Here is a 26,100-nt window from a genome sequence, read left to right as displayed (position 1 = left end):
TTTTATCTGATCTCTTGCAATAACTCTTTTTTTTTTTTTTTTTTGCGGGGCAATGGGGGTTAAGTGACTTGCCCAGGGTCACACAGCTAGTAAGTGTCAAGTGTCTGAGGCTGGATTTGAACTCAGGTACTCCTGACTCCAGGGCCGGTGCTTTATCCACTGAGCCACCTAGCCGCCCCTCTTGCAATAACTCTTAAGCAGTCACCCTTCCTTAAGTTTGACCATTTTCTCCAAATCCATCCTCCATGAAGCTGCCAAAGTGATGTTTCCTAAAGCTCAGATTTGACTATATTACTATCCAACTTTTTAAAGCTCCAGGTGGTCCTTTAATGACTTCAAATTTTATTTGATGTTTTTCATATTTTTTATTTCTATTTTTTGGCAAGCATTACAATGTACAGAATTTAAAATGATTAGGTACATGATTAAAAAAACAAACAAACAAAAAACTGAGTGCATGGATCCATGTCATATCTCTATCGTTTCCACAAGAATAAGATGAATCTTTGATAAATTCTGTGCTAGGAAATCTAAGTACACTATTAATGTATGGTGTATATTTCTGATCTATCTTCTTTAATAACATATATCTACTCATGCCATTCTTTGAGGGGGAAAACGATAGTCATTGACTATAGATTGGCTTTGAATTAAAATTTCAACTCTTATTTCCTAGTGTTCAAGGGTGTCTAGCCTTCCTTTTTAGCTTTATCTCTTGCCTCTTCAATTCAGTCAAATGAGACTATTACCTGCCCTCTGAACTCTTCCTCCTCTATACTGTTGATTAAATTGTGATCTATCTCACCTTCCCTTACTCTAACCCCCTGTTGAATTCCATCCTCACCCCTGTTTGGAAGTGACCTCTCATACTTCTTTTAGCATATTGTGAAACAATGTTTAAATGTGCTTATATCATTTTGTATGCAATGATTCCCTGCATTTGTCTCCTTATTCACTGTTACCTCCATGAGGGTAGTGCCTGTCTGTTTTTTATAAACTTTGTATCTTCCTAGCACCAAGCAATGCTCCCTGCATAGGATTTTCAAAATGTTCGTTGAATAATTTGAAGGGGTATGTGGTATCTCTTGATATTGATGCTGGTTTTAGAAATTCCTTTTTATAAAATTTAATAAGAACCATGTATGACATTAAAAGTGTCCCTGCTAGGGGCAGCTAGGTGGTGAAGTGGATAGAGCACCAGCCCTGGATTCAGGAGGACCTGAGCTCAAATACAGCCTCAGACACTTGACACTTACTAGCTGTGTGACCCTGGGCAAGTCACTTAACCCCAATTGCCTCACCAAAAAAAAAAGTGCCCCTGCTTATATGAATATGCATGACATTATAATCTAATTATTCATATAGTTTGGAGATATAATTGTTGGGTTTTTTGTTTTTGTTTTATTTGTTGTTATTTTCTCTGAGGTTCTGGTAAGAGGTGGTAGAAAATGCTGTGACAGCAATTTTGAAGCATTCCAAGGTTTACAGTTCATTTTCCTTACAGTAACTTTTTGGGGGGTGGTGGTGGGGCAATGAGTGTTAAGTGACTTGCCCAGGATCACACAGCTAGTAAGTGTCAAGTGTTTGAGGCTGGATTTGAACTCAGGTCCTCCTGAATCCAGGGCCAGTGTTAATCCACTGTGCCACCTAGCTGCCCCCCTTACAGCAACTTTGATAGATATTACAAGTATTATCCCCATTTTATAGATGAGAAAATTGTGTTAAGAGAAATTAAGATGACTTGTATAGGTTAGGTTATACTTTTATATATTGTCTTCCCCCATTAGAATGTAAGCTGCTTGAAGTCAGGGACTAATCCCAGTGCTTAGCACCATACCTGGCATGTAGTAAGCATTTAATAAATGCTTGTTGACTTGTCTCCACAGCACTAAGTCCTTTATTGTAAGAAGAAAGACGGTTCCAGAGGTAGGAGGCCACATGAAAGCAATTCAAGATGGTTCTGAGGGGATTTCTCGGGTAGTGGAAAGTTCTTATACTTGAAGCTCAGCTATGATGCTTCCAACTGTGTGACACTGGAAGAGTCACTTCCAGAAAGCTTGAAAGAAGTGAACTAGAATGGAATTTGGTGTTTTTGTAGTCCAGCCCCCTCATTTTTAAAGCAGGGCTTTAGAGAGGAGAAAGGGTGTGCCTAAAGTTACACAGTTCACTTCAGTGACTATTTTTTTTTTTAAGTGAGGCAGTTGGGGTTAAGTGACTTGCCCAGGGTCACACAGCTAGTAAGTGTCAAGTGTCTGAGGCTGTATTTGAGCTCAGGTCCTCCTGAATCCAGGGCTGGTGCTCTATCCACTGCGCCACCTAGCTGCCCCTACTTCAGTGACTATTAAACTTCTCTGCAGTGTACTGTGGGTAGGTCCTAAGGTACGAAGACAAAAATGATAGTCCTTCCAGGTTTGTATGTGCTTTAAGTAGCATAAGATTCAACCTAAGTCCTTTGACTGTAAATCTATAATTGTTTCTATTAGTAACTTCTGTGTAAGAGTAGTAATAATTAATAGTTTCCATTCCTATATTGATTTGACTTTTCCTTACAACAGTCCAGTGTCTTCTCTAAAATTAGAGGGGATATTCACATTTTATATAAAGGATAATTAGAGTTATTACTCAAGACCTCAGATCATAATTTTTAGCACATATGATATGAACATAGGTCTTCTGATTCCTACTGTAAGGTTCTGAAGGCTCTTGTGTGATGTGGAATAAAAGATACTTTGGCAAATTTCTTCTACTCTCTGGATATATTTCCTCATTTACAAAATGATGAAACTTGGAGTAGGGGACCTAAAGGACTTTTCTGACTCTAAAACCCACAAATAAGTATGATCATTGTGGACCTTTAAAGTTCTGAGTTTCTGTGATTAATCATTCTATGCTAATTTTTTTCCATGTAAAATGAGGGGTTTGGACTGATTGATTTCTTTATTTCTTTCTTTTTTTTTAAAGTGAGGCAACTGGGGTTAAGTGACTTGCCCAGGGTCACACAGCTAGTAAGTGTTAAGTGTCTGAGGTCAGATTTGAACTCAGGTCCTCTTGACTCCAGAGCCGGTGCTCTATCCACTGTGCCACCCAGCTGCCCCTGGACTGATTGATTTCTAATGCCCCTTTTAGCTCTCCGTACCTGAAAGCAATATTTTTAAAAGGTAATACTCAGGAATAAGAAATTGGCCATGGACATGGTTTTCATTCTCATGGTGATAGCAGCCCAACTCATCTGTCTTTCAGATGATTTTTGAGAGGAATGGAAAGAGAGGGGTCTTGAGGCAGGTGTGGGGTGCCTCAATAGAGCTTCATAGGGAAAGGCACTTTACCTGCCATGTCCTTCGTGGGGGAACTTTTTGGAGGCTAATGGGAAGGTAATTACATTGAAGAAATGACCACTTGAGACTGCCCTTCCTCATAGCACTGAGATTCCCATGCTCTACCCACTAAACCTTCCTTCCATCATTGTAGAAAATACTGTAGAACTGTTAAATTTGAAGATTGGTTGTACAGTTGAAACTTCTGGGATTGGTTCAGTGGAGAGAATAGAACAAAGAAAGGGTTTAATCAGATTATGCCCTCAGATTGTTTCCTAGTCTGGAGCAATGTTTTAAGGAAGCACTTTAGCCAATTGGAGTGTCCAGAAGAAGGTACTTAGAGTCAGTTGAAGAAACTAAAGATGTTTAACCTGGAGAGGAGAACTTTGAGGTTGATATAATCACTGGGTTCAGATATCTTTTTTTTTTTTTTTTAGTAAGGCAATTGGGGTTAAGTGACTTGCCCAGGTTTACCCAGCTAGTAAGTGTTAAGTGTCTGAGGCCGGATTTGAACTCAGGTACTCCTGAATCCAGGGCCGGTGCTCTATCCACTGCACCATCTAGCTGCCCCCTGGGTTCAGATATCTTAAAGGCTACCCTGGGCAAGTTTCAGGGAGGTAGATTTGGGTGCTTGTAGACATAACATTTTTCTAATGCTTGGTGTCCCTAGAAGTGGCATGAGGGTAAGTGAGATGTATTATAAAGCAGATTCCTACTCAAATAGAATTTAGACTAGTTGCCCTCTGGGATGCCTTCTGACTGATTCTGAGATAAGACATTAGTGCTTTCAGCAGTTTCGTCATCCTATACCTTAAATTACAGGGAACAGTGTGACTTGAGGTTTTGGAATCCATATCAAATTATGGCTTCTACAATACCTGGTAGTTGTTGCTGTTTGTGTCAAGATTAGGTTGTATAAGTTGCATTATTTTATGGTTTCATTTGTTACTTTCAAGTTTTTCCCCTGACAGCTGAACTATATATCTTTTTTTGGGGGGTGGGGGTTAGGGAATTGGGGTTAAGTGACTTGCCCAGGGTCATACAGCTAGTAAGTGTCAAGTTTCTGAGACTAGATTTTAACTCAGGTCCTCCTGAATCCAGGGCTGATAATCTATCCACTGTACCACCTAGTTGCCCCTGAACTATATATCTTGGCATGCCTTTCTCCTTGGCATGGCCTGAAGAAAGTGATGCCCTTAGTCTCCTGACATCTAAATAGTACTTGGTAGGCCATAACTAAAGAAATAGCCTATGAATGGTGCCTTTCAAAAGGTATGGTGTTACTTTCCAGGCCTAAAGAGACCTAAATGGCTTTCTGCCCCTTCATATTTCAGAATTGTTTTCTCTTGTCCCGTTTTTGTGGCTGCCTTTCTATTAATAGTTATCAACCACTTTTGCGGTTTGGCTCTGCTGTTTTGCCACTCTTCCTTCATCTGTTTGCCTTTTTCCTTCTCTCCTATCTCCTTTCCCCATTGCTTCTCTCATGCTTCTTGACTTTCTTATGCCGAGTGGCTTGACTTTTTTTTTAGCTATCATCTCCCAGTCAGTCTTTTCCTTCTGGTCTGCAAACTGACCAAAAGTACATGTAGGATAAATTTTCAATTTTCAATTTTCCTAAGCTGTTTTTATTGCTGATAGGATTGATCAGTAATGCTGCCTAGAAGCCAGAGGTGCTCTTCTATCATCTTCTGTTTTTGACACTATCATCAAACACTGATGTGTTTGAGATGGCCAGAAATATAACATACATACTGTATGTTATATGTACTGTATGCACTGCACTTAGGGTTTGCAGAGTATTTTCCATACATTTTCTCATTTGATCCCTATACAATCCTGTGAAGTATTATTCCCATTTTTCTGTTGAGGAAACTAAGAAAGGTTAAGTGATTTGTCTGTATTAATATATTAAATATTAGGGGTGGGATTTGAACCCCTCTTGACTTCAAGTATAGGACTCTTTATGTCATCCCTCTTAGTCACATCATTATTCTTTTCTCCCCTTCCTAAACCTAACTGTCCTGAGTGAGGTGATACATGTTTGTCATCCCTTCTAATTTAGAGGCTGAGGCTGGTGGACCACATGTGCTTGGGGGTTCAGAACTACAATGGGAGAAGATGACTGAATGTCCAAACTAAGTTCACCAATATGGTGAAATATGATTAAGTTGTGACTAAAGTGTTGAATAATGGAAGAAGTATAGGATTTGGAATCATTTCAGGGTTTGAATTCCAGCTCTGATAGTTATTACTTGTAAGACCCTAAACTTACCTCTAAATCAGTTATCTCATTTGAAATCAATTCATGCTTTACAGATATACATATGAGCTGCTATTAATTCTCTTCTCATTTACAGTTTATATTCAATAAGTAATCTCTAGTAAATCTGCTCTATTTGTAAGCCAAGAAATGTATTTGTGGTGGTTGATGTGCAAGTTATAATAGGGATACCAAGAAAAAGAAATACCATTAAGTTTAAAATTGAAATTAGACTTCATAAAGAATTTGTGTCATCAGTCTCCTAAATATAGCCTCACAAGTCCTTTTTAGAATATAGTGAGAAAGAGTTTTAAACTTAGAAGAACTTGGGCTTGAATCTATCAACTGGACTCTGACTTGTGGATGGTTGGAGCTGAACAGAACAGGCTAGAGACGGGAGAGTCAAGAATCAAACAGAAGTTTAATTTCAAAGTGAAGGAAATGGCTTACAAGCAAGGACATAAACTCTGTGATCATAGGTGTGTCACTTAACCTGTGAACCTATTTACTCACCTAAAATGGGCATGATAATATGTTATAAAAGTGCTTGCAAATCTTTAAGCGCTATATAAATGTAAAATTGTTCTGTATTTAATAATGATAATAATGATGTTCATCCTTTAATAATATTTCATAGTATCATAGACTTAGAGCTTGGACCTCAGAGGTCATGTGGTTCAACTCCCTCATTTTATAAATGAGAAAACTGAGGCTCAGTGAAAGCCATTTTTCACTAAGTACCAGCATCTTAATGTTGCTTGTTCCCATTTAATTTTAAGCATTTTAACTGTTGTATTCTACTATTTTACATTTTAGATTTGTGTTATTTTAACCATATTGAGTATGATGTAGTAGAAGGAATCCTGGACTGAGACATTAGACTTCTAATTTGACTTTAAATACTGGTTCTTAGGGGTGGGCATTAAATGTCTTTGAGCCTGAGTTTCATTTTAAATGAGGGTGTTGATTTCTAAGATGATTTTGAAGGACTTTTCTTGCTCTAAATCCTTTGCTATTTTTGATTATTATCAATTACCCCATTACTTTCCCTACTGCTTACTTAAGGGGGAAGTGTCATTGTTCCCACTAATTCTATACCACAAACTAACAAAAATTCCTATTATAAAATGATAAAACTTGTTAAGTTGAAAAGAAAGAAAAATTGTTTCAAAAGAGGGTTGAAGAGATGTGGGGGGCAGAGGGGAAGAAAGGTTCAGGAATTAGAAGAAAAGGTTAGAAAAAGGAAGGACCTAAAAGAAAAAGTTAACACTTGAGAGACATGACCAAATAGAGATGTCAAAAACACAATTTAACAGTTAGGTGTAGTTTCTGCTTTCATTTTCTCAGACTGTTTCTAATAAATTCTAGCCACATATATATTTGCTGATTTAATAAAAACCACTTTGTCTTTCCCAGTAAGTATGTGAGGGGGAAAAGAGGTAGGTATAAAGATAGGGAGAATAAAGGTACTGTTCCCAAATAGAGAATTTTCATTTGGAATTTAAGTGAATTACAGTTAATATAGAGAATAATAAATAGAATTTGAAAAATTCTCATTAGGAATTGTCTTCATCAGAAGAACTATTTTTAGTTGAATAAAAAAAAATAGCAGTATTATGACATAGTGGATAGAGAGTTAGCCAGTAAGCTAGGAAGACCTGCGTTCAGGTCCTGTCTCTGCCATATCATGTCTTTGTGACTCTGGGCAAGTCAAATAACCTTTCAGAGCTCTGGGCAACTTTCTTAGACTGTAAGTTGGCAGAGAAGGTACCATCCTGTATTGGTAAAGGGAGTTAATCAGGAAGTTCCCTATGCTGATTGAAATGCAAAGTTCAGTTCTTGTCCCTTATGATAATGTTCAAGAGAGTTTTGAAAACTGTGTTGTAAAAAGTATAGACCAGATTCTTGATATATTCTATTTTGTGTGGTTGTTATACCTAAACTGGTACTGACTTACTGAAAAGTTTAAAGTCTGCTGATTGGCATACATTGTGTTATAAGTCAATATTTGTAGGCATAAATGGAGAATTTGATTTGGATTTTGGTGTCCTTTAGAATCATAAGTGTTAATGGAATTTTATTCTTTCTTAGGTCATGTTTACTGGTGACAATATTCCTGTACATCCTCATGTTTATAGCAATGGTCATATCTGTTTATCCATTCTAACAGAAGATTGGTCCCCAGCGCTCTCAGTGCAATCAGTTTGTCTTAGCATTATTAGCATGCTTTCCAGCTGCAAAGAAAAGGTAGGACTTTTCAGTATTATTCAAGATAATACCTCTTCTTTCAGATTAGGTCAATCAAATATTTTAATATCTAATTAGTTTTTTAAAGAAGGAAATATGCATTTGATTATAAAGTAAACTATAGGGAATGTTGCTTTTCTGTAGAGGAATAAATTGAAAACTCCTTATTTTTACTTTGCCAAGCCTTTTTTGCTCTTAAGTCAAAGGTTAAATGGATTAGAATGTTTTTGTTTTAAAAAGGCTTTTATACTGATGCTCTTGAATCATGATATTGAATTTTATTTCCTTAAAACATGCTTAGAGGAGTAAAGTGTACAGAAAATTTCCATAAAGTCATGCTGTATAGCTACCTTCTCTCACCACTAATGGGACAGTCAGACACTTTCTGTCCCTTCTTCCTGTTTCCCCAATTCCCTAGCTTCAATTTAGTTTTCCCAACCCCTTCCCATAATTCTTTATGGCTACAGAGAGAAAAAAATGCCTTTTACCCTAAACCCACAATTATTATTTATTTTATTTTGGTGGGGCAAAGGGGAGGGTGAAAAGATGGAGAAAGTAGATTTGCTTTGGCCAGTAAGCTACACAGATTATTTGAAGTCCCCTTTTTTCTATTTCTTCCCTCTTCTCAGTCTCCTGTTTGACTTACTGGGTAAGGAAGTGGTAAAAGGAGTGCTAAAGGAAGAATAAGTGGGCCAATTAAGAAATTACATCTTGAAGACCTTCTGAGTTAGCTCTAGGAATCCCCGAAGTTCCCCCATCTCAGCTTTTTATGTTTCTAACTTCTTGTCCCTGTTTGAAGATAAGGGGACAATAGAATGGTCATTGATTTTTTTTTTCTCCCCCCTCCATGTGTTCCATAGGAAAGAGACTGTTATTTTGCATGCACCCACACACACACTCAGGCACACACTCATACTTTTGCTTATATGAGAAAACGAATTTTAACCACCCCCCCCCCCCCCCGAAATTAAGAATAGGTCCATGTTCTCTAAACTGATGTCCCATACCATCTTTGTCTTTAAGGCTTTTTCTCTTACGTTCTTCAGATCTTCTACTCTTTGGTCCTTAAGACTAAGATCTTTAGCTGTATCCTTGATCACCTCTTGCCTCTTCCAGGGCTTTGCTCACACACTTCTTGGAATCTGTCTTTTGTCACTGCCACTTAACTGAAATTGTTTCCAATGACCTTTTCTTCAATCTTCATCTTTAATTTCACTGCAGTATAACGCTGTTATGCTTCTGTTATGTTAATAGGTTATAATATGTTATGTATAACACGTTAACACTTATGCTACAAACTCTTCAGGAATGCCAGACTTTCTTCTATAACCATTCTTAATCTCCCTCGTTATTCTTTAAGGGTGGGTATTTCCCAGAATTCTAGCATTGGTCCTCTTTTCTTTATTCTTTGCTTAGCAGTCTCATTCACTCCCATGGATTCATCCCTCACTTGTACATTAATGATTACAGAATTCTATCTCTAGTCCTAAAGTCTCTTCTGAGCTCCAGATTCTCATGTCCTACACCTATAGGACATATCTGTTTGGAGGTATCAATAACACCTCAAACTCAGTATCTCCAAAATCAACCTAATGTTTCTTTCTTTCTCCTGTCCTCATTTTTCCTGTGAGTCGAATCACCATGAACTTAGTTTCCTATGTTTAAAACCCTATGTTGTCTTGGTCTCTTCTTTCTTACCTCTTACACGTAGTCAGTATATGTATATGTAGACAGTGAGTTAATTAGGGAGATGTAGAAGGCTTGTCTTGCTGCAGTGAGGGGCCAGGTAGCTTGATTTCACGATTTTCTCCAGCAGTATTCAGGAACACATGTATAGGAATGAACACAGCGGATTGTGAGTAATCAGAGGTTCAGATTTGACAAGGCATGGTGGGCAGTAGGATAAAGGTACAGTGGATTTGAGTTCATAGCATGTTTTCACCTCCATCATACTCTTTATGGTTTGTAATTAGTTTATCTGGGTAATATGATCTCCTGGGCAAGCTCCATGAAATTAGGGCTTAGGTTTTTTTCTTACTTATCTAACACCTTGAAACAATACTTTACACATAGGATCCCAAGAGAATCACAGGATGTCAGAGTTGTAGGGGCTCAGGGGCCATCTAGTCCAGCCTGTTCCTAAAACTGAAATCTCCTGTATAGATTTCCTGTATAGGTGGTAATCCAGTCTTTGTCAGAAAACCTCTAGAGAGAAGGAGGCCATTATCTTTTTAGGTAGCACCTTACATTTTAGAATAGTTTTACTTGTTGGGAAGTTTTTCCCCTACAGCAAGCCTAAATGTCTCTGCAACTTCAACATTTTGCCCCTAGTTCTGCCCTCAGGGACTAAATAAAATAAATCTAATTTCTCTTCCATTTGATGTTTCCAATACTTGAAGCAAGTTATCATGGTCTTTACCACCAAACAAACCCTTTTGCCTCAACAACAAAAAATCTTTTCTAGGCTAATCATCCCCATTTCCTTCAATTGATTCTAATATAGCAGGAATTTGAGGCCCCTTACCCACCTGGTGGTCCTCCTAATTAATATCCTTCTTAAAATGTGATACCCAGAACTGAACACAATACTTCAGATTGTGGTCACACTACTGACTAGTGCAAATCAGATAATATAATATTATATATATATATATATATATATATATATATATATATATATAATATAAATACTGCTCAGTACTATCATCTTCCTACCTGAATACTGTGTGTCCCTCTTTTTTTTTTTTTTTTAGTGAGGCAATTGGGGTTAAGTGACTTGCCCAGGGTCACAGAGCTAGTAAGTGTTAAGTGTCTGAGGCTGGATTTGAACTCAGGTACTCCTGAATCCAGGGCCAGTGCTTTATCCACTGCACCTCCTAGCTGCCCCTGTGTGTGTCCCTCTTAATGTAGCCTATCACATTGTCTGCCCTTGCATCTTTTGAGTTTGCTACCCACTAAAATTCTCTCATCTTTTTCTGACACATTACTTTCTGTCCTTACCTTCCTCATCTTATACTTGCCAAGTTGAGAGTTTTCCAAAATTGAGACAAATATTTTTTACCAGTTCCTTTTGGCTATATTCCATCCCCAGCTAGGATCCTGTCATTTTTTTCATTGTTGTTTGTTTTTTGGGCAGGGCAATGAGGGTTAAGTGACTTGCCCAGGGTCACACAGTGTCTGAGGCCGGATTTGAACTCGGGTCCTCTTGAATCCAGGGCCGGTGCTTTATCCACTGTGCTACCTTGCTGCCCCCAGATCCTGTTGTTTTTGTTTTGGGTCAGAGGCTAGAGATCTAAATCTCTTGACACCATTTTTGCAGTATCATTCTGTACTTTGGTATCCAACCTTAGTTACTTATGTTCGTTTCCATCTTCTTGGTATGTATTTTGAAAAATGTAAGGTAATTGCTAAGTTTCCTATGTATCCATATTTTTTAAAAGACTTTTTATCATCTCATTAGAATACTTCTTGTATCTTCAGAATTGTTATCTTAAGAAATTCCCAGTCTTATTGAGCTGGATTCCCACTCTTCTTAGACTGAGTTTTTGTTTATGAGATCCTACCTATTCTTTCTCCAAATTCTTTGAAATCTGCCTCCCCACCATAAGTTAACTGCAGCTTTGTTACAAATACTGAAATGAGTGGTCACTTCCTTCCAAGGGTTCAGTCATCTGTATCCTACTATTCATTTCCTCTTTTTTTGGTACCAATAAGATCCAGAATAGAATTTCTTCTTTTTGGTTTTTCTACCTTTTGAAGGGTAAAATTATAATGTAAATCAAGTTGCAAAATTATCTGCTTTGCTTCTGGTAGATAATTAAATGATTGAAGTCCCCTATCCTATCTCTTTGCCAGGCTTGTGATCTGTTTGTTGAACTCCCTAGTTGTATTTCTTTTTCTCCAAATAGTTTATATAGTATTTTTGATGCCTAAATGTCTTTTTACCTTTCTTGATTTTAATCCAAATAAGTATTTATAATGTTTCCCTCTGCAGTTCCTGGATTTCTTAATGTAGACATATCTCCTTTTACCTGTCTTTTTTTCCCCATTGGATTATGTTTACCCTCCCCAAACCACATTCCAGTTGTGAATCTCATTGCTTATTAAACCACATTTACACATTTCTATGTAGACATTTGAAACCATCTGTTTTCTTCGATTTTTGTCTCCTGAAACTTATGGGGATGTACAAAGCTATTCGCAGTATTTTCTGTGTTGTACCTTTTTTGTTATACATAGACAATTTGCCTCCCCCTTCTATTTCCATTGAAAAGTATTTTGATTATAATTCCAGACAAATACATTATTCCTAGACCTTGTTAGATGTACTTCATCTCTAGCCTGGAGTCTGTCATTACTTTGAGTCTGTTCTTAATTAGCTTCTCCCTTCCCAAATCCTGCCTTCCTGCTATTGCTTTCCTTGCTTCCAGTGAACAGCAATAGAAAACATTGCTTATGCCACCCCCCCACCCCCTCCCAGTGGTCTTCAGTTTTTTGCCTAAGATTTTGTACTCTTTGGAAATGTTTTTTAGGTTACTTCTGTCAGTATCATTTTTGCTCATGTGAAGCACCAGAAGTTGGTAGTAATAAGATATGACAGATCTTGGAAACTTTAGTCATGGATTTGCTATATATTCCAGCAAAGCATGAGGCCTCTTCACTTAGGGGTGATATGGTGACCTAGAGTCGGGAAGATTTGAGTTCAAATGTGGCTTTAGACATTTATTGACTGTGATCTTGGGCAGGTCACTTAACTTCTGCTTCAGTTTCCTCAGCTGTAAAACAGGGCTGATAATAATAGTGCCTCCCTTGCAGAATTATTGTGCAGATCACATAAGATATTTATAAAGTGCTTAGAGCAGTGCCTGGCACATACAGGGGCCCAGTAAATCAATCCTCTTTTCACCTCTTTTCTCACCTAACAACACCGGTGGCTAGGCATCATAACTATTTCAAGCACTTGCCTCTAGGAATCTTCTTTGAAAATGGCCTCTGCACCAACAAGAATGTCCTCTACTTGTTGATTAGTTCCATGTGTTCATTATGGATCTTCTTCTGATGCATATCAGGATTCCCCTCTTCTTCTCCATATCCTTTTCTTATTTCTTTAAGGGAATACCTCATTCTCTCTAATAAACTGGAGAGTAGAGAGTAATTTACCTGCATTTTCAGCCACTTGGCTGTGTCAAAATACAAACATCACACTTGATGCAAGTTAACTGAAAAATTCTTCCTGTACTCCATATTTACTGAAAGTGAGTTTTTTAGTCCGTGTGTGTGTGTGTGTGTGTGTATGTGTGTGTGTGTGTGTGTGTGTGTTTATGTTAGGTTTTTGGTGTGTTTTTTTCTGGGGGGTGGGGCAGTGAGGGTTAAGTGTCTTGCCCAAGGTCACACAACAAGTAAGTGTCTAGTGTCTGAGACAGGAGTTGAACTCAGATCCTCCTGAATCCAGGGCTGGTGCTTTTTCCACTGTGCCACCTAGCTGCCCCTGTTTTCCATACTCTTGCCACTAGTTCCTCCAAAAGAACTGCTATGGCCAACTCTTTTTGTGAGTGGCTTAGTTTTAGTTGTCATTCTCCTTAACTACATTCAATTTCATTTCCCTTATCTTGATACCTTCTAATTTACCTCTGCCTTGCCAGCCATGTCTCTCTGTCTTTCTGCTCAAATCCTTCAGATTCCCTTCAAGCCTGCCCAAAGTCAATCACTTGCCAAATTCCCTTTCAGTTAATGAGTTTTGCATTTGAAATTAACATCCTGTATAAGGTACAAAGATTTCAAGTAGGAAACGATCAGCACATGTTGAGGTGGTAGCTAAAGCTTTATAGTTACTATAAAGTATAGGATTTTGAATAGTAGAGAAGAGGGCAAGGAACAAAAACATCCTGATTTTTAAAATGGATGTATTGAGTCATCCTTAAAATGAGGGGTTAGATTAATTGGTTTTTAAGATCTCTGGTAGTTCTGATTTTCATGATCTTGTAAGTAGTGGGATATAAAGTTAAAACAAATGATTAAAGGATAATTTGAATGAGAGTCTTGGGTTCAAAGTAAAATTATTAGCTTAATAACCCAGCGAACAGTAGGGAACCATATTTAATAGGCTCATGTTTAAAAGTAAATTGTGGGCAAAATTTATCTTGAAGAGGGAACAACCTAAGTATGGAGATTAGGAACAGAACAGGAAAATCAAGTGAAATTTCAAAGGAAGAATAACATTATTTTGGTGACTCTTTGGAGTTATCTTTGATTTTTTGTTCTTTTCTACCACTCCCACAACTTTAAAATCTGGGGGAGTCAAATTCATAAACATGCCAACTTTGTGCAAGGTGTTCTGCTAAAATGTTGTGAGTGATAGAAAAATAAGTATTTTATTTTATTTATTTTTAATTAAGTGATAGAAAAATAAATGTTTTATTTTAATTAAATATTCATTCCCCATAGCATAATAAGGGAGATGAATATATACAAAAACATAGTACAGTGCAAGTAGCAATGAATTTGAAATCACAACTCAAACATCACCTCTGTTGCTACCCATGTAAGCTTGGGCAAGCCATCTAACTTCTATTATCTGTAGTTCCCATACCTGTAAAATGATAGGACTGGACTACATTGACAAAGGACCCTCCCAGTTCCACCTCTGTGATCCTATGATTTTCTGAAGTAGGACATAGAAATCACAAGTGCTTGGGGGAAGGTGCAAACTTAGTGCTGTGGAAGTTTTAAAGAAAGATTACTTTTGGGGAAGGATCAGAGAAGGCTTCACAACAAATAAGATACCTGAAATGGACTTTGATGATATCAAAAGGTGGAAATGGGAGCAAGGAAAAGAGAACATTCTAGGTACAAGGGTGATGGAGAGTATCAGCAAATACACAGAGTTGGTAAAAGTAATCATAAAACATGCAAAGGGGCATAATGAGAGAGAGAGAGTTGAAAAGGTAAGTTGGAGCTAGATTGTAGAGAATAAGGAGCTTAAATTTCACTCTTTAAGTAGTAAGAAACAAGTAGAATAGGAACTTCTTGAAGGCAGAGACTTTTTAAGTTTTATGTTTTGTGTCATCATCACCAGCACAGTAGTTTGCCCATTAGATGTGCTTAATGAATGCCAGTTGATTTGAATTACAGGTTTTTTAAAGTAGGGGAGTAACATAATCAGAGCTGTGTATCATGGAAGGAGGTAGGTAATATAATGTGTAGGGAGAGAGAGAGGCTTAAAAGCAGGGAATTTAGTTTGGGAGGCTATTGCGTTAGTACCAAGTGAGAAGAATAAGGACAAGGACAAATACTGACCGAGTGGGAGTAATGATGAGGTTGGTCATGGAAACAAGAAAGGAGATGGGAATGAAAGGATTTGTCAAATGCTGATAAATTTTTGCAGAGATAGAAAAGTCAGGTGATGGGATAGCTAGATGGTCCAGTGGATAGAGCACCAGCCCTGGATTCAGGAGTACCTGAGTTCAAATCCGGCCTCAGACACTTAACACTTACTAGCTGTGTGACCCTGGGCAAGTCACTTAACCCTCATTGCCCCCCCCCCCCCCCCCCCCCACAAAAAAGTCAGTTGATGCCAAGGTTAAATGTATGTGACTGGTAAAACAATGTAATAGAAATTAGGGATGGTAAGAAGGACTGTTTTGAGGGAAAAGCAGTTGTTATGCTCATGTTGAACCTGAGATATGGGCTGTATTCTTAAATAGCAGGAGATATCCAGAGAACAATTACATATAAGACATTAAAGATTAGAGGAAAAGTTGCACCTAGGGCAATTTAGGAGTCATCCAAATAAAGTGAGAAGATGAAATTATTGATAGAAGAGAGTCCAAGGTAGTACCTTTTAGGATGGAAAGGTTAAGAGAAGTGGAACAAACAGTTAGCATTTATTAAGCACTTAAAGTATTCTAGACACTGAATATACAAAGACAGAAATAAGAGTCCCTGCCCCTTGATGAGCTAGCTTGATATTGAGGGATTAAAACAGGTACACATATAAGCAACAATGAAAGATTTGCAAAGTAATTTAGGATGGCAGTAAGTAGTAGCTGGGAGGATCAGGAAAAGCCTCTGGTAAGAAAGGGGTGCTGGAATCAAGCTGTTAAGGAAGCCAGGGATTCCAAGAAGAAGGGGGTGAACTCCATGACAAAGTCATAGAGTTGGAAGATTGTCATATACCTGGAACAGTAAGTGGGTCAATGTGTGCATGAAGGAGGGAGTAGCATAAAACAGGCCTAGAAAAATAGGCAGGAACCAGATTGTGAAAAACATTCAAGACCAAACAGAAGAATTTCTAATTTGTTCTAGGGGGCGATAAGGAGTCTCTGAAACTTTTTGAGCAGGGAAGGGACATAGAAAGACCTCTGCTGCCAGAACATCATCACTGGCAGCTGTGTGAAAGATGGGTTCAAAAGGGGAGAGATTTTAATCAGGGAAGGCTATTGGAATAGTCCAGGTCAGAGATGATGAGGGCTTGAATTAGAGTATTGGCCATGTGAGCAGACAGAACTGAATGGTAGAGATACTGGGGAAATATAATTTTAAAAGCTATCATTTGGCTGTAAGGGATGAGGTAGAAGGAAAGATCAGGGGTGACTTCAAGATTACAAACTGAGGCATCGCTTCAAGAATAGTGCAATGTCCCCAGTAGAAATAGGGTAGTTAGTAAGAGGAATCGGTTTGGGGAAAAGAAGATAATGAGTTTTGTTTCAGATATGTTGAATTTGAGGGGCCTGTGGAACAGCTCATTAGAAATGTCCAATAGGCAACTAGTAACATCTGCTCAGAAGTGCTGCTGCTACCTCAAAAGTCAGGAATGTTTAACTGTTCAGAATGCAGGTGAGAGATCATCATTGCCATTAAAAACTAGAAAACAATGACGTATAATTCATCCACCTTTCTCTAATCTTTGTTGTCTTCTTCAGCATTCATTTCATTCGATCATGTGACACTCATTAAAATTAATCTTTCCTACTTCCTTGGTGAGACATACGCAAATAAACTTATTTTGTGATTTTTTTTTTAAACCAAAATAATCTTTTCATGCCTTGCCATGGACAGCTGATTGAGAGTTCAATAACATCCAGCTTAATTGGAGATCAGATTTTTGTCCTCAAACCAAGTAAAGCAAGAAGGCTTTTGAGCCTTCAGATACTGGTGCAAGTTCTGGGACTAAAGCACTTTGCTCCTTTGGAGACACAATAGGCCTTTTACTCAAAGCCTTATTTACCTTCATTTAACACAGAATTATTAGGAAGATTGATTTTCTGATTTCCATCTCCTTCCTTAGCAAATTGAAAGCACTTAAACCAGGAGGAGTTTGGGGGAAGGAAGGAAGCAAACTATTAGAGGAAGGCACCATAATAGAGGATAGTGAAAGAAGGAAGAAAGGAAAAACTAAAGAGTAGGCAAAACTGATGTGTTCAAGCCCAGGACATAATGGATGTTCATAATGGCTCAGTCATTCAAAGAAGACTAAAAGTATCTCATCTAAATCTAGGAAATGTGGATTATAGAATGATTTACCATAACATTGATCAAGATGTTGATATGTAAAAAGGTAGTTATAGTTCTTTTAAAGTAAAGTAGTTTTCTGTAAAACTATGCTTATCTGAATAACAACTTTAATGGGAAGAGTCAGTTTCATTCTGAAATATTTTTAGGTTCCTAGTTTCAGTCTTATTTTTCTATAATTATCTTGAATGATAACCAATTGCATAAACAACTGAGTATTATTGAGCAAATCATTTAACTTTTGCTTTAGTTTCCTCATCTTCAAAATTAGGGCAGATATTTTAACCATGCATGCTTATTCACAGTCCTGCCCTTTCAAATTATCTGAAGTGTCAAAGGAGATAAATGTGAGAGTGCTTTAAAAGTAAAAACCTGCTTTGCTAATGCAGATAGTGAGGATATTTCTCCTGTTTACTATTTTCTTCCTTACAGTTCTATGAATGCACCATACTTTCCAAGTGTATTTTCCCATTTCTTTATTGATGCCAAATGGAGCTGCCATCTTTAACCCTCATATAACTACAATAAAAGACCTTGGTTCATTAAAATACATATACAGATATACACATGTATACATATATATATAAAGTTCTTATTAGCTTAGAGAAATTGATTTGATAGTATGTCTAAATAATGCCTTTTTTAACAGAAAATTATAGGTGGGGAAAGGTACTAATATTCAGTGATTAAATTAAGGGCATGAGTTGCTATGAAAGGAGGGAGACGAGGAAGAACAACATTTTCCCAAACTGGCATGATTGCCTATAAATGCCATTTCCCAGAGCCTTATAATTCTTATGGTCGGTGTTAAGTTTTTCATGTTTACTTCTTCCTTAATTGCTCTTAGATTCACTAGTTCTCTCGTTACTTTTTTGGCTTTGCTAATTTCCCCCAAAATTCCAGGAGCATATGGCAATTACCAAATGCCCCTGGTCTAACATTTGAAGGTTTTTAAAAAATGTGGAAATCCCAGCATAGGTCATTCCCACCCCCACCCCCTTTACATTTTACCATGAGCTATTTCCAACTTATATATAGAATAACACAATACGGAAGTTGTGGTGTCTTATGACATGTTTTTGATAGCACTACATTGTAGTACCACATTGATTTAAGTGATTCTCAAATTTCCAAAATTCTTTGGGTGATTGGGTATTTACTAAATTGTATTTTTAAAGGCATTAATTGTATTAAAAGTCATAAAAAATAAAGTTAAAATTTATCAGTTCATTGTAAGTGGACCATAAGGAATTGTCATTACAATCTTTGATTTCCTCCTTCATAGTTGAATGTGTGTGTGTATGTACACACACATATATGCACACATGTGTGGTTGCAATCTTATTCTCCCTTCCATATTGGCTCTTCTCTAGTGAGTATCTCTCTATCCACGGAACACATGTAATCACACGTGACATTTAAACAATTTAGTTACCAATAGTATACTTTCCCAAAATATAAAGCTTTCTGTTATTTTTGTTATGTCATGGATATCCATATTGATATCGTCCATTTTCTAAACATCATACACACAGATTTTATATAACTAAGGATTATTCAGAATATTTCACTTAATTTCTTTTTTTAAAGCTATTTATTTTATCCATTTAAACTTTCTGGTTTCAGAGGCGACCACCAGATAATTCTTTCTATGTAAGAACATGTAACAAGAATCCAAAGAAAACAAAGTGGTGGTATCATGGTAAGCATTTAATTTGAAATGACTTTAAAAAAAATATTTCAAGAAGAATTATATTGCATATAGTCAAGTTAGTGGGAGGGGATTTATGGTTTGAAATCCTTGTTCCATGATGTATAAGGAATTCTTTTGGCAGTTTTCTCTCTTTTTTGCATGTAAGAAGTAAAAGACTTTGGATTCCAATTGGTGAGCAAAAATGGATAACTATCATGCAGCAGAGCTAAGCTAGGGGAGTCAAAAGAGCTCTGGACCTGGATTCAGGAAGACCTAGGTTCATATCTGACTGACACTGTGTGACTCTGGGAAAGTCACTTAATCTCTAGCCACCCAGTTCCCTCATCTCTGAAGTGGAGATGATAATAGTACCTACTTTCTAGAGTTATGAGTCTCAAATGAGCTAATATTTAGATAGCAGTTTGCAAACTTTAAAATGCTATATAAATGCTGGCTATTATGAAAAAATAAGATGTTAATTTTTTGACCATTTACCATATAGATATGAAATTAGAAGAAATCCTTTTGCAAATTTTCAACTCATTAGAAATAAAGTTGGTGGGAAAAAATTTGCTTTTATAAATACAACTGATTCTTTTTAGTATAAGTAATGATTCTGTATGTTTTCATTTGGTCTAAAGTAGATAATTTCAGCAGGAAAAACTAAATAAATTTAAGGTAACTTTTTAAATATAAGCTTTCTGTATTCTACTGCTTCCCTCAAGAATGATGTTTAGGTGTAGTGCCTTCTAAATTACTTCTAATGTCCATAACTCTTAAATATTTCCTCATTCTTTTTCCTTTTGTTCAGGTTGATAGGATTGTGTTAATGTTTGAGTTTTTTTCTGTCTTGTAGAAACTTAATTGTATCTAATATATGATAATATACTTAAATCTAATAATAACTTTGTATTGTATCAGTCTTTTCTTGTGGTTCTTGTTTTCTTCATAGTATAGTCTTCTTTACTAAGCTAAAAAGCAATGGAGAATCTAAATCAAAGTATTGACACAACTATTTTATTTAAAAATCTGTTAAACTGAGTGGAAACTTTTTGCCCAGTAATGTGCTTAGGTGAATGAATCATAATGTCAGAAGTAATAATATACTCACATTTGTGTCCCACTATAAGGTTCTAAGGTTCACTAAGCATTTTCCTCCTAACCCTGTGAGGTAAGTATTTCATTGTTACCTCCATTTTGTAGACAAACAGTTTCTGAGGGGTAAGATAAGTGGCATCAAGAAAAGAGCCCCATGGCTTTTCCCTTCCAGTACATTTGAAAAAAGCTTTCCAGGGTGACCTTCATGTCTATGTTCATGCTCCTTCACAGCTCTGTTTCACATATTAAGATGTCTCTTAGCTGGACAGTAGTTACTGTCCATTTTGGAGGAAAGAGAACTAATCACATTATTGTTAAGATAAACTTCCATCTTTTGCCGTTTTGAGAGACAGTACAGTTTCATAGAGTCAGCCTATTCCATGTAACTCTCTTAGGCCATGGATTCTTCAGGATTACATGTTTACCTCAAAAGGAGGATCTCATCATTTGGGATTAGACTTTGTTACTGTTGTTCCCTTGTTTTCACTTGCGTCTGACTCTTACCCTAGCCGGGGCTTTCTTAGTAAAGATACAGGAGTGGTTTGCCATTTCCTTCTCCAGTTCATTTTATAGATGAGGAAACTGAGGCAAACGGAATTAAGTGACTGAGGCCATCTTTGAATTCGAGTTTTCCTGACTTCAGGCCACAAATTACGCATAATGTAGGACAAATATGGTTTAACTGCTGCTTGAGTAAGTTTTTATGTTCTTCACCCTCATGGGGGGTGGGGGTGGCATTAGGGTTTCTACTCTAAAAAAATCTGACTCTGAGATCACAGTCCTTCCTTTTTCCTGTGGTACTATTTCAGTACTGGAGCCTCTGTAATACATTAGTTAACCAGTTAGTGTTAAGATGTACTGAGATTTTGGTGTAGAAATTATATATAGATAATTATAAGGATAATGAGGTGGTATGAAGATTATGCTTGCTTTTCCAGATTTTAATGTTTTTCCTGTTTAGAAAATAATTATTGAGGTAGCTAGGTGGCACAGCAGCCCTGGAGTTAGGAAGACCTGAGTTCAAATATGACCTTAGATGCTTATTCGTTGTGTAACCCTGAGAAAGTCACTTAACCCCGTATGCCTCCAGAAAGAAAGAAAGTAATCATTGATGTTTATCTGAAAGTTCTTTATATTTTACTCTTAGTCAGCCATATTTAGTCTTAGTTTGCTTATGAACATAGAACTACAGAATTGAAAGGGGATCTCAAAGATAATCTTGTTTAACTTTTAGGCAAAACACAAACGTTAGTTATAATTCTAGCATCCCTGATGAGTTTGCCCAGTGTCTGAAGTTTTTCAGGAGCAAAAAACTTATTCCTTTTAAGGCAATCTACAAGACCTTTGCACACCCAATTGTTAGTAAGTTCTTCTATTGAGCCAAAAATTTGCATCCCTATAACTTCTATCTGTTGTTATTAGTTATTTCCTCCTGAGACAAGCATCCTTCTTAAAACTTTATCTTTAGGCTAAACAGGCATGATTCCTTCAATAGATTTTTTTAAATGCCATAATACATTCTCTATCTGTTCCAGATTGTTAATGCCTGTTATTAAATGTAGCATACAGAACTGTATACACTGTTCCAGATGTGTTTTAACCAGGGCATTTTCCTCTTAGTAATCCTTGCTGTGGACGTAACATACATACATACATACATACATACATACATACATACATACATACATACATACATACATACACACATACATACACACATACATACATACATACATACATACATACGTGTGTGTGTGTGTGTGTGTGTAAAAACATTGGAGGGGGGCAGGGCAATGAGGGTTAAGTGACTTGCCCAGGGTCACACAGCTAGTAAGTGTCAAGTATCTGCGGTTGGATTTGAACTCAGGTCCTTCTGAATCCAGGGCCGGTGCTTTATTCATTGCTCCACTTATCTGCCCCCACATTACATTTTTCTTAAAGCAGATGAAGATTATGTTAGCCGCTTTGACTTCCATATCACTTTCATTCATTGAGCTTTTATTTTGGCAAACCCCTTAGATTTTTTCCCCCTGTGCAACTTGACTTTTAGGAACATTTTTCTTATCCTTTGTATAGTTCTTTGAAACCAATATGTAGGACTTAATTTTTATGCCTATAATTTCTTTTTTTTTTTTTGGTGAGGCAATTGGGGTTAAGTGACTTGCCCAGGGTCACACAGCTAGTAAGTGTTAAGTGTCTGAGGCCGGATTTGAACTCAGGTCCTCCTGACTCCGGGGCCGGTACTCTATCCACTGTGCCACCTAGCTGCCTCATGCCTATAATTTCTTTCATCTTTCAGTCCATTATTTCAACCAGTCTACCTTTTCGATCCTGATTCTGTCAAACTATCGTGTTTAGCTATCATAGCTAAACTATTTCAAGCCCCATGTCATTTTTCAAATTTGACAAGCATACCATTGATGTATTCAGATTACTGTTTTTAAAAATATTGAGGAAAACAGGGACTTGTAACTTGCCTCAAGAGACCATCTGCCAGGTAGACATAAATCCATTAATAAGCACTCATTGGATCTTTTATTCATCCAGTCCCAAATTTGCCTCATTGCATTATCCAGTTCATTTCTCTCTGCTTTTCAAAATAATTTCATAAGAAAGTTGATAAATACCTTGCTGAAATCCAAATATGTTCTACCAGGATACTCCTCATTTCCTTAAAGGAAATTAGTGTTCTGTGGCATGGATTATTATTATTTTTGAATTTTTTGTTGATGTCTTTTTTTTTTTTTACTTTTAAAAAAATTTTTGTTCATTTGTGAATAATTTTAAGCTTTCTTGTGAAAAGTCATTAGCACTAACACTTCATTATTCAGAAAACAAAAAAGAGGATTATATATGAAACTGAAATTGTTATGTAATTTTAAAGTGTATATTAAATTTAACAGGGAAAAAATGAAATTGATCTGTTGTTTGTTATGACTTGGTTTAATAAATCATAAGGCATTTATTAAGGGATTATTGTGTACCAGGTGCTATCCTAAGCACCAGGGATTAAAAAGTTTGTTTTTTTCTTTTTGAAGAAATGATTTTTCCTTTCTAGAAACTTACCCTAGAGATAGACAGTATCTGCAGGGGATGGTGACCAGAAAAGAGTTTTGTTTGTGGTACATACCAGAGGAGAGTAGCAGGTAGGAGGTCCGGTGAATTGGGAGCAGGGAGGAAGTTTCCCTCATGATTAGATGGCATATGAAACTGAAGCATGGTCTAGTGTTCAGGGTAAGCCAGTAGGTATGTTGGACCAAATGGGATAGTTTGATCATTTGAATATACTCAGTCAACATTCAACAAAGTTGGATCCTAGAGTAGGACAAAGCTCTGTGCTAAGCACTGGATATACAAAGAAAGGCAAAAAACAGTCTCTTCCCTCAGGAAGTTCACAGTTTAATTGGCTTGGGGAGGTTGGGGTGAGAGTAGCCAAAGAATAGGATAAATTGGAGATAATCTCAGAGGGAAGGGATTAAAATTTAGGACTGGAAAAGGCTTCTTGCAGGAGATGTGATTTTGGCTGTACTTGAAGGAAGCTGAGAAAGTCAGGAGGTTTTTGTTTTGTTTTTTTAAAAAGGGAGAACATCCCAGGCATGGAGGACAGCCATTGAAAATGCAGTGTTATATTTTCAACCATCGTTTTCAGCTGATGAAATGCGCGCAAAGAACAAAAAGCAGGCCAGAGTCATTGAAACATAAGAGTACGTATAGGGAAGTAAGAAAGGAACCAGGTTATGAAGGGCCTAAAAAGGCAAACAGAAGGATTTTAGATTTGATCCTGGAGGCAATAGGGACCACTGGAGTTTATAAGAATAGCCTGAGACTTGGTCAGCTGCTTTGCTAAAATCTGGGTAAACTGTATCTAAGTATACTCTTGCTCTCCCAATCTAGTAACTTTGTGGAAAAAGAAAAGAAAATGAGGTTAGCCTAGCATGACAGATTTTAAAAAGTTTTTATTGATTTTTTGTTTTATATTTCCTCCATTTCCAAGTATATTTGTATATTTTTTTACCCTAATCCTTTCTCAGAGAAGCATCTTTTTTTTTCTTTTTCTTTTTTAAAACAGCAACAAAATGTTAAAGGATGGAGTGGGAGGAACAGGGCTCAAAGGAGCTCTGCAAAATTAATCAAATAGTTAAGTGGGACCTTATATGCACTCATATTTCCTGACCTCTGCAAAGAAAGGTGTGGCTTTTTCCCTTTAGGACCAGACTATATAATTACACCGAATTCAGTTTTCATTGTGGTGTTATTGTTCTTTACCTGTACATTGTTTGTAGCTACTACAATGTGTTTTCTTGGTCTTGTTTAATATTGTCTGTTCTTCATAAAGCCAAGCTAGTTCCTTTTATAATTTTTTCCTGGATGGTTCAATTAGCATTACACTTTGAATATAATAATGCATTTGACAATTTCTCTTGGAATCAAAGTCAGATTCACTATAGTACTTAGACATCCACTGTTTTTAAAAAAATATTTGATTTTTCTAGTTACATGCCAAGACAATTTTTAACATTGTTGAGCTCTAAATTTTCTTTTCACTTTTGGGGGGAAAAAACCCAAAACAAACAAACAGGCATTTGCCCTTTTCCAGTCCTGACATTATCCCTCCCCCCTTCACAAATCCTGTTTTTCTTTTAAACAAAGAATAATAGTTTCAATGATATCTTTGCAATCAAATTTGTCTTCTTGCTTAGACTCTTTAGTTCACCTTGATTTGTTTTCATTATAGGTCATGAATTTTTTGTTTTTGTTTGTTCTTAATGGTTCTCTACTTGGATTTTGTCTTTGATTGCTATTCTTCCTACCCTATGTATTATCTAGCTTGGTGAATATAATAAGGCAGGTTCCCCCCCTCCCCCTTTTACCCCAGCCTTTTTTTCAAATTAGTCTTTTTATTAGATTCGCAAAATTCCAGGTAAATTCTTACCAGCCTTTGTTAGATGGATTCTTTCTTTGAACCAAAGACTATCATTTTTATTTTTTAAGATATGGTCGGGAAATATGTCCCTCAAGAGGCTAATTTCTTAAGCTACAATATAAGTCTTTACTTTTTGCTATAACCTAACCTTGTGCCTCATTAAGACTTTTTTATCTTACTTCACCAAATACCTCTTGAATCCTACTACTAGCTTTTAGGTAGTAAATCTTGATAGTAGAAGCTACCATTACTTCTTGGAAGATAGGTACTAATCTGCTAGAATATCTTATATCACTTCTGTCTTCTACTTCATCCACCCTCATTCAAAAAACCTCCAAAAACAAATAAACCCCCCAACCCCAATCACCTTGTCTCATTCCATTTATCTTACCAAAAGATTGGATCTCTTTCTTGGGATCTTTCAAGACATTTCTGACCATCCATGACAACCTTAATTTTTGATGTGTGATATGACCTCAGGTTGAAAGTTAATGGGGACAGTTCCTTCTTGTTACAGTATATGTGTTCATTGATCCAACAGATAATTTTTAGAGTCTATAAGGAACATTCCGCCCAGCCCCTCATACTCTAAACTCTTTAGCTTTGGAGAATCAGTGGGATATTTCTATCCTACTCATACAAAAAAAACCCCAAAAAAACAAAACCTCATGTCTTAGACCTGACCTATTTTGGTCTCACAACTAAATATTTTGTGCTTGACCTCTCATTTCTTATCTACTAATAGTCCAATTCTAGTCATCAAAGATAATCCAGTTTTATTTTTGAAAGAATCCCTGTTAAATGTAAATTTTGTCTTCCAAATATGTATTCTCCATCCCCCCAGCTTATAGTGACTCCCATTTCAACTTAATTTATTAAATGTTTTAAAAATTCTTTTGTGCAAGGCACTATATCAAATACTTCAAATTATAAGAAAAATAGATCTGATTTCAAAGAGCTTACAAACTATAAGGGGAGATCAAATGTATGTACATATACTTTGATACAAAATACATGTTATAACAAGAACACAAATATATGCTTTCAAGTACTT

At 36.7% G+C, this 26,100-nt stretch overlaps 1 protein-coding gene across 3 annotated transcripts in view; it reads left to right on the top strand.

Annotated features, from left to right (window-relative positions):
• UBE2W (ubiquitin conjugating enzyme E2 W) overlaps positions 1 to 26,100 on the top strand; it is a 77,888-nt gene that overhangs the window by 46,190 nt on the left and 5,598 nt on the right. For 2 of the 3 annotated variants that reach the window (XM_043977392.1, XM_043977390.1), the window contains exon 4: positions 7,666 to 7,821. In XM_043977392.1, the coding sequence (XP_043833327.1) occupies positions 7,666 to 7,821 (156 nt within the window). Of the gene's footprint in view, positions 1 to 7,665; positions 7,822 to 18,957; positions 19,034 to 26,100 lie in introns of all 3 variants that reach the window. The other variant, XM_043977391.1, reaches the window with a different exon arrangement.

This window comes from Dromiciops gliroides, chromosome 1 (genome assembly GCF_019393635.1).
Source record: "Dromiciops gliroides isolate mDroGli1 chromosome 1, mDroGli1.pri, whole genome shotgun sequence".
In the NCBI taxonomy this organism is placed as follows: domain Eukaryota; kingdom Metazoa; phylum Chordata; class Mammalia; order Microbiotheria; family Microbiotheriidae; genus Dromiciops; species Dromiciops gliroides.
The sequence above is the reverse complement of the archived record's forward strand: the minus strand, read 5'-3'. Positions and strand labels throughout refer to the sequence as shown.